The 8,360-nt window shown below is 34.9% G+C and overlaps 1 protein-coding gene across 1 annotated transcript; it reads right to left on the bottom strand.

The window, feature by feature from the left end:
• Positions 1–2,464: 2,464 nt before the first annotated feature.
• Positions 2,465–7,847, bottom strand: LOC119080320. The gene is made up of 4 exons (XM_037188598.1): positions 7,557–7,847; positions 3,645–4,007; positions 3,471–3,587; positions 2,465–3,401 (listed from the first exon to the last, which is right to left on the bottom strand). The coding sequence occupies exons 1-4, from the start codon at positions 7,581–7,583 to the stop codon at positions 2,589–2,591; spliced, it is 1,320 nt and encodes a 439-aa protein (XP_037044493.1). The 5' UTR covers positions 7,584–7,847; the 3' UTR covers positions 2,465–2,588.
• Between the last annotated feature and the right edge of the window lie 513 nt (positions 7,848–8,360).

The raw sequence follows: 8,360 nt of genomic DNA, 5'->3' as shown, positions 1-8,360 counted from the left end.
TTGCTTGCATGTTTTTTGGAACTACACCACCGGTAGACGGTTCCGGGCCGAATTCGAATTCGCGGATCAGACTATAAGATGGCCAGCATGCTGGATTCATCAAGGTCTGGAAATGAGCCTGAGTACAGCCAATGCGAAATGAGACGAAACGGTAGGTAGTGATGTGACGATCCCTCTTCACCAATTTGCAGACGTCAAAATCGGTTATTGGTAAACCAGTAGCCTTATTGATGTAGTCAGCTAATTCCTCTACCGTCGTGTCACGATGCATATTCGAAATCCAAACTGCTTTCTCAGGATTCGGTCGAGCAACTTTACGGACTGGCGATGGCGGTTTACCGAACACTAAGTTAGACTGTCCGGCAATAACTGGCTTCGCAGGATTCGACGTTTGCTTTGGTTTCGGTGTTTTCTGCATATGCTTTGATTTCGTTGATTTTGGCGTTTGAACGTTTACAGATGATCTAGGCGTAGCATTGAACGAAATTCCCTTCCTGGCAATGTCAGCGTATGTTGTACGAGATTCCCTGATCGATTCACCAACAGCGACCGAATTCTGCTGAACAGCACCCTTCATCGAATCGACAGAAACTTTTAGACTTGAGATCACGTTCGTTTGACTATCGATTTTCTGAGTTAAAGCCTCAATAGCGGTTTGAAATTGTTGATTCTGCTTGGTAGCTACGGTTTTCGGCGAATTAACAACAACCGGTGAAGATTTCGACAACGTCAGATTGGGATTCAGGACGTCAAACGTGCTTTGAACCATGTTGCCAGTCCCAGTCGGATTCGGTTGCTTCCGTTTCGGTGATGAACAATCTTTGGGACGGGCCAAACACTCGTCGCATAACATCACAATGTTGTCAATAATAAAAATATCCTCCGGCCGCTTCTCGATTTCGTAACACGGCAAATGCATCGGACCATTGCACACAAAGCAGTACCAGATAGTCTCCGTAGTTATCTTCTCAGGTGGACACTCTCTCGAACACTTCCTCAACGGTATCGGTGACATTGCCGAGACAAAGAAATCCAATTACTTTTTCTGATAATGTCAGCTTAGAATTGAGGAATGTTACCTGGTAGGGTATTTTTCGTTTATTTGATCAAGAAAAAGAAAACACACCCAAAAAGAAAAAGACTGGATCCAAGAATTTCAAATTTATGCGCCTCGAACGATTTTCGAAAATGACCACTGTCAGTTTGAACGATGTGAACACAGCTGATATCTTGGCCGTGACTTTAGACAATGGAAGTTTTCTCCAAAACCAATTGAATTTACGTCGCTTTCGTGCTTATCCTGAATTTTCACACATGAACCTTGAACATTTCACTTTCCAAAAGGCACAGCAAATCAAAAGAAAAGAATTACAAACTTCAACAATGATTTTATCACTCAAAAAACAGAACTTAAAAGCACAAACAATAAGAACATCAACAAGTGTCAAACTGTCAAACGTACATAACTTTTTGGGAAAACATTCTTTGGACTTTTAAGAATATTGTTTGATTCACCAAAAAGGTTGTAATCCTAATTATTTAAGAGTTTGCCAATTTTATTGGTGAATGTGGAATAAAGTTGTGTTCTTTCTTTGCTTCATCTATCACTATTAAAATAACACTTATAGTAGACATGATGTCGCCTAGTCTATATATTGGAATGTTGTGAACATCTACCGACTAGGAAACAGATTTATTTAAAAAAAATCTGCGTAGGGTAATTCAGGGTACACTATCACTAAAACAATGCCATCTGTTTCCACGGTAGTCTACCTCTATGGTTTCCACATATACTTTATGTGATGTATGTCCGGTATCGGTTCATCGCATTTAATTATAATTGCAGTGTGCACCACAAATTTTACCTTCGCTGATTTCTTGTGCTATAGATACCAACAAATAAACAAAACAAAACATACCGATACCTACAGCACGTAATATTTTGGAATCAATAAAAATTACCAAATAAAAAAGAATCGCCTGATGTTATGCACTCGATACAGGTATATAGTACGGATCTTGCTGCTGATAATTTGTGGATTTATAGTTTTCTGAGAAACTTACAGTATTCTTTAGGTACTGCAGTGAGTTCGAAGCACTCACTGCTGTACATAAAATCTTGTTCGTAAGCTTGTATCTCAATTGGAATTTTGCGCATACGATGATTTGTTGACTTCGCTTCGGGTTCACCTTTTTCGAATTTTTGTCGCAGAATTTGCACATGTTAGGAAAACAGCTATTTATCGACGATCGAGTTGCAGGATAGATCTTGTTTTCGGTGTCAATGTAAGGCTCCGTTTGTTTGAACTATAGATACTACCCTAACGATACTAGGTTGAACGAAAGATTAAAATTATTTTCGCTGAGTTCATTGAGATGACTTGAAATGAAAATTTCTTCTGATTGCTACTCTTCCAGTCTGTTTCCAACGAGTAAAAGATACAAATATGGCAAGAATCAAATATTTTCTTCTTTTTTAATTTATTTGTCTAAAGTTGTACAGCCTTTCTCGTGCCGGAAATATTAACAATTTTTTTTAGACGACACATCCCTAGATTATTGCTAGATTGGATCCAAAAGTTTTAAGCCTAATGGTGTCTATGAATTTGAGCATCATGTACTGCATCTATTACATCTGCGTTGGTGGCTAAACGTTTCAATTCCATTTCAGATAGTATCGATTCACTGGACTGATCCTCAGACTCAACTTTAACAAACACCGGAATCTGAGCCTCGACTGTCTTAGAGTTTGGATGGGTAGAACTACTGATTGGTTTCGGATTTTTCTTTTCGATTTCTTTCACATCATCAGGGGTTTCTACATTGCCTTGACTTTCAGAATTCTTTCCAACTACCGTTACTGTATCGGCTTTCTCAATATTTTTCTCTGAAACAAGTCCGGCGTCCTTACTGTTTTCACTTCTTTTGACGATTTTATAGTCTGCCACTTCAGCTTCCAGTGGAGAACTTAGTTTGCTTATATCGGTCTCTGTACTTTTCGGTGTGCCTTTTTCTGCTAAAACGCTTCGCTGTTGCCGATCGTCCGAATTTCCTAAAATCAGATGCACTGGATACTCAAAACTGTAGTAGAATCCTCTGGGATTACTTGGTTCCACTTCGTCATCTTCATTCTCTATTCGGATTTTGCCCAATTTACTGTTATCCCTTGCTTCTCCCGTTGACTCAACAACGACTGAATCATGTGAAAAGGCCCCTTCCTCGTCTTCTTCCTCAATTTGGTTCGTGTATGCGAGGTTTGGATATCGGCTAAGACCTTGCTTGATTTCCATTGCTTGATCAGCTTCGGATTGTTCTTCATCTAACTTATTGGAATTTGCGTTGTAGATATCACTCATTGGGTCGGGATTCACTCTAGCTGCTGCAGCTGCCGCTGCCCAGGCCTTGTAACAATAAGATTGGATTATTGACGACTAAAGAAAATTACTAACTTTTGCAATCTGAACTTGTACCTTTTCGTGAGCTTCACGTGCTGCTTGTACTTCAGGTGTTTCCGTCACAGGACTCATCACAAATTTTGGTCGATTGTCCATTTGATGAAATCCAAGGCTGTCCGACCAATAATTAACCTAATTGTAAAAAATCATATCACCAATCCGTTAGATTTACGAAAATCATTCACTTACGATAACATCCTCGCCGAATGGGTCAACATATTGATAAGATCCTCGCACTTCACCATTTGCATTTCTCGCTTCCAAGCGGCCTTGATTCCAGTCAGAATATCCAAACATCGAACGCCCTAAACCATCTTGAGCATGGAATTGGCTCGCCTCATATGTTCGTTGAACATAATCGTTCGGATTATCGATTACTTTGCCGTTGTGGTAGAATTTTCGGTTTCCTCTGTCCGGAGATGCCGACAGTGGTCCTTCGTCCAATTTTCGTGCATAATTTACTGCCAAACTTCGACCAGCAATCAATTTTTGGGCTTCTTCGGGAGCTAGGTCTAGGAGAACCACACTCTCGCACAGGAATTGAGGTATGAACTAGAATTAAAAGAAATTGTGAGATATTATCGAAACTATGATTTCTAGATTAGAGTAGAGCTGAATAACAATCATTTACACAGAACGTAACAGCTAGACTTAACAACTTAACAACAATAAAAAGCTCGAAATGTGTCCTCAAATCTTTAAAAAAAAGTCGAGAAAAAGCTCATACAAATCGTGTGATCAGAAACAAAAATCAATTTCGAAATGCATGGAATAATTCGTAACTGGTGCTTATTTGTCGCATAATTTAATTATAAAAATGTAAATCTTCGATTATACCCAATCATAATATTCATGAACTTATGGGGGCACATAAATATATGGAATGACTAAACCGAATGCCACTCCATTATTCCAAATATAATTGCGTTCATCATTAACACCTTGACTCGGATTGAATGATGTACTTCCATTATTTATGTCTTGCCAGAGTTTCAACGTATGAAAGAAAATGACGATGAGTGAAGAATCTGTTAATTTTCATTGATGTTTTTATACCAACGATAATTTCACGACAAAGCCGTTATTATGTAAATGATACACAGTCTAGCCTTTTTATATTGCAGTTGCGACAAAATAAAAATAAAAAATTAAACGAAACATTTAATATAATCCATCTGACGATATATAAAAATCCGTTTGAGACAATCCCAATGAGTAACAGAAAAAAGTCAAACGAAATTCTCCTAAAAACAGTTTCATCATAATATCAATTAAAGGTGGCATCACAATATCACTTTTAATCGAATGGATCAACGATTTTTAGGATGGATATAAATGAATGTCATTAATTAAGCAGAAGATGAAAAAATCCTTTTAAAAATATTGGAATTGAACTTCGGCTTCGAATGATGATTCGAGCTTGCGTAACATTATTTGCAAAAATTCTTTTTGTGGCAGTCGTGAGACTGGGATTAAGAAAATTATACTCGTTTTTTCGTACATCACTTGTTGCTGCTACGTTAAACGTCCATTTACATTTTTTTAATTAAATAAACCGAATTGTATGCGTGAGCGTATCACTCATTTCATGGTTGATAAGAATATTTTTTTCGTTTAATAATTTCCGATTGTTTGAGACAAGTTATGAGGATATGTAATGTGTAACCTTTTCAAGAGATTTATGTTTTCATATTTTTTTGAAATGAAATATATATCTTGGTGACATCTAAGAACGTTGTCGATACTTTTTTGTAAACAAATTGCATTTAGCGAGAAAAAAATTGTTGACTACACTGGTAGGATTAGATTCAACAGAAGGTTGAGTCTTGGAATGATTTCATATTTTTAATCTTTTTTGTTATTAATTCTTCATGGCCGTGATTTATTTAATGCTCTTGATTCATCTGAGGTGTATATTTATTACCAAGAAGCTTAGGTTAGTATTTTATCAGTTGTAAATTGGTTAGGAGAGAGCAACTAAAAATGAAGGTGCAACATTTATATGAGATTAAATGTAATTTGAATGATGTGTAATCCTAATTTTTAGATAATCTTTGGATTTTTTTTATATTTCCATTTGGTTTTATCAGGTTAATGCTTTCTGAGCTTGTTATTGATCTTAATTGAAACTCAAATATTTTGATAAACACGAAAATTTTAAAAATTTAGTGTGTGTGGTTAACGAAGACCCGTTTTTGTCCCTGTTAATTTAATCCGAAATGGAAAAATGTGGAAGACAAAACGACCTATCTTTTGTACATTTGCACAAAAATGCCATGCGACCATGATTTTCATGGTAAAAAATAGATTGGAAGAATGTCTCGGCCACAATATTCAACTAAGTTCTATGGGTCTTTGATTAAAATCCTGTTTCACAAACCTTTTACGTAATGCAAGCATAATATCAGTACTGTTGTCGAATCTGTTATTTCTTTTGATCAAAACAAATGCGATAGATTGAAAGAAAATCTTTTGCATCATTCGTTTTACGTTTTTTTAAGATAAATTGTCAGTAAATTAAATTAGGTACATGTTCTGCTACAGCTTATGTAGACTCATTTACAAAGTTTATCATTACTGACGAAGTGTTTCTAGTTGCTAGACTTTGAACCTTTCACAAACTGTAAGGATATAACCATAAAACTACTAAATTTCGCCGCCTTACAACTTATTTACACTCTTATTTATTTTGTTCTTCCTCACTAGGCCATAGTGTTTGATAGGAAATCTTGTACTTCATTCAATTTAACAATTTCTTAACTGTATAAGAACCTTATTGTTCTCTTTGTTGTTTCTAAAAGCTGATTAGCCGTTTTTGGAAAGTTAATTAATAAAAACGATACTCTGACATCCAACAAACATTGAGATTCTGAATTGTAAGCGTTTATTGAAATTCGTTGAATTTCATCATGATACTAGTATCTAAATATTGTCACTGCTCACAATATTCATGTAATGAGTTTAATGAGTTAATTGGTGTTGTTTGCCATCTGCTATCGACAACAAAGATAGGTGATAGTTCTGGCTAATTTTGCCAAAATTTTTATCGTTTCAAAGGTTTTATTGAAAGAAGTAGCAGATTGTATCGTGGTAATTGATGGACGTCAGTGAGTGAAACATTGAACCACTGGCTGGCACAAGTTACGCATGTGATTATATATAATATTCACCCAGACAGTTTAAAAATTGAAAGATCAATTAATTACACATGTTCTTCAACAACTTTTTTTTTTTCTTTTCACGACGTTTCATTCTTTGTACGATATTTTACACAAATTATTTATTGATGAGGCGTGTAGTACATCTTTTGCCGAGGTTTCTGCTTTCATAAAAACGTTCTTGCACGCAGTCATTAAAAATATATTTTGAACACAAAAAACCAAAGTCGATAAAGACATAATAAGTAATCAAATATCGTCAGGTCATCGAAGTATATTAGAAATTTCAAAGAATAAATTTATTTATGATTTATGGTGGCAGTGATTTGAATTTAAATTTTTTTTTTTACTCAAACTTTATTTTTAACTACTTTGATAAACTCCTAATGATTCATTGGTTGATTTGTGGAATATTACATTTGGTAGAAAAAAATCTATCAGTCAATCTATTGCCTATAAAAACGTTTAAATAAATTGAGACATCGTATTAAACAAGCACGTTCTACGCATAGAACTTTGTCAGATTTTTTTTTGCAATCATTACGAATTTTGGTTTTATTTGTTTTTCTTCTTTTGGCAATTCAATCAAGCCAATTCATCAGCATAGTCGGTAATTTTATTTGAAATTAATATTCTAATCACATCGTTTAACCGGCTTGCGAAAAAATCCAGAACCGTTTTTAAAATTCACTTAAATTTAATTTTAGAAGTACTGTTCAAGTAATTTTAGAAAAAATTTGATGAACCGAATTTACAATTTTATTTTTAGTCTTCTTCAGCGAGAGAAAGAGTTAGACGACGAACCTAGTATATGTAAAGGTTTTCCGATTAAAATGACCACTATCATTACTTTCATAAAAACGTTTCCATCTACCCGTATGACATCCCATTCACCTGGTGATACATCGCATTTGTCATAAATTAAATATAAATTCTAACATACCACCGACAAGATAATTAACGCAATCATTTGTAACGAAATTCTTGCAGTCTTTATCTCAGGAAATGTAAAAATTTTCGTGTATAGTGTCACTGTATTGTAAAATGCAATCGCGCAGTATTATTATACGTTTAACGTTTTTCGTGTTAAGAGTGTCTGTCTAGCACATAATAAAACTGAAACACCAGTCAACTAATTAAAAATTACGTCTAAAATCAACGAAAATGTATTTTAATAATCGAACGCGTGTTCTGCTCAGTAACGCTTCTTAAGATACAATAACTTCTGATAAACTTAACATCCAACATTTATATACATCTAGTCGGTTTGGTTGACTAGAGTCTTGAAATGTATTTATTTTTTCAATATAAGTATTGTGTGTGGTGTGTTTTTTTTGTTCGTTTCGTTGTTCTGTTTTGGTATGCTAGTGTCCAACCCAATAGGCATAATATTAAGAGGCAAGACTCAAGAGCGAAGATGATCCTCTTCATTGTCGTCTCCGGTTTTTATTTTTCTGCATTCTGATTTAATAAACGAACGATCATCAACAATGACTTGATTTTTCGTTTGTTATGTCGTTCAGTGTGTGTATATTATTGGAAATACGTTTAAATTTGATCGGAACTAAGAAAAAATTTATTGTTTGCCAGATGAATGCAGTGGAGGGAATTCGAATAATCTCAATATTTTAGTTCAATGTATTGTGCGACGTTGGAGACGATTACAGTTTAAATAAATTTACAAAAAAAACAGACGCAACATTGCACATTATAGTACTAATCAAACTCAAATTTGTGTTGAAAGACA

Source organism: Bradysia coprophila, unplaced genomic scaffold, assembly GCF_014529535.1.
Source record: "Bradysia coprophila strain Holo2 unplaced genomic scaffold, BU_Bcop_v1 contig_350, whole genome shotgun sequence".
In the NCBI taxonomy this organism is placed as follows: Eukaryota; Metazoa; Arthropoda; class Insecta; order Diptera; family Sciaridae; genus Bradysia; species Bradysia coprophila.
Note: the sequence above shows the minus strand (reverse complement) of the source record. Positions and strands in the feature narration are given on the sequence as shown.

Bases quoted from the DNA above. Each gene is read 5' to 3' on its own strand.
- LOC119080320 (XM_037188598.1), bottom strand. From the start codon at position 7,583: ATGATTGCGTTAATTATCTTGTCGGTG. The intron at 3,588-3,644 runs GTAAGTGAATGA...TTTTACAATTAG, and splicing joins CATTCGGCGAGGATGTTATC to GTTAATTATTGGTCGGACAG. The intron at 3,402-3,470 runs GTACAAGTTCAG...TATTGTTACAAG, and splicing joins CACGTGAAGCTCACGAAAAG to GCCTGGGCAGCGGCAGCTGC.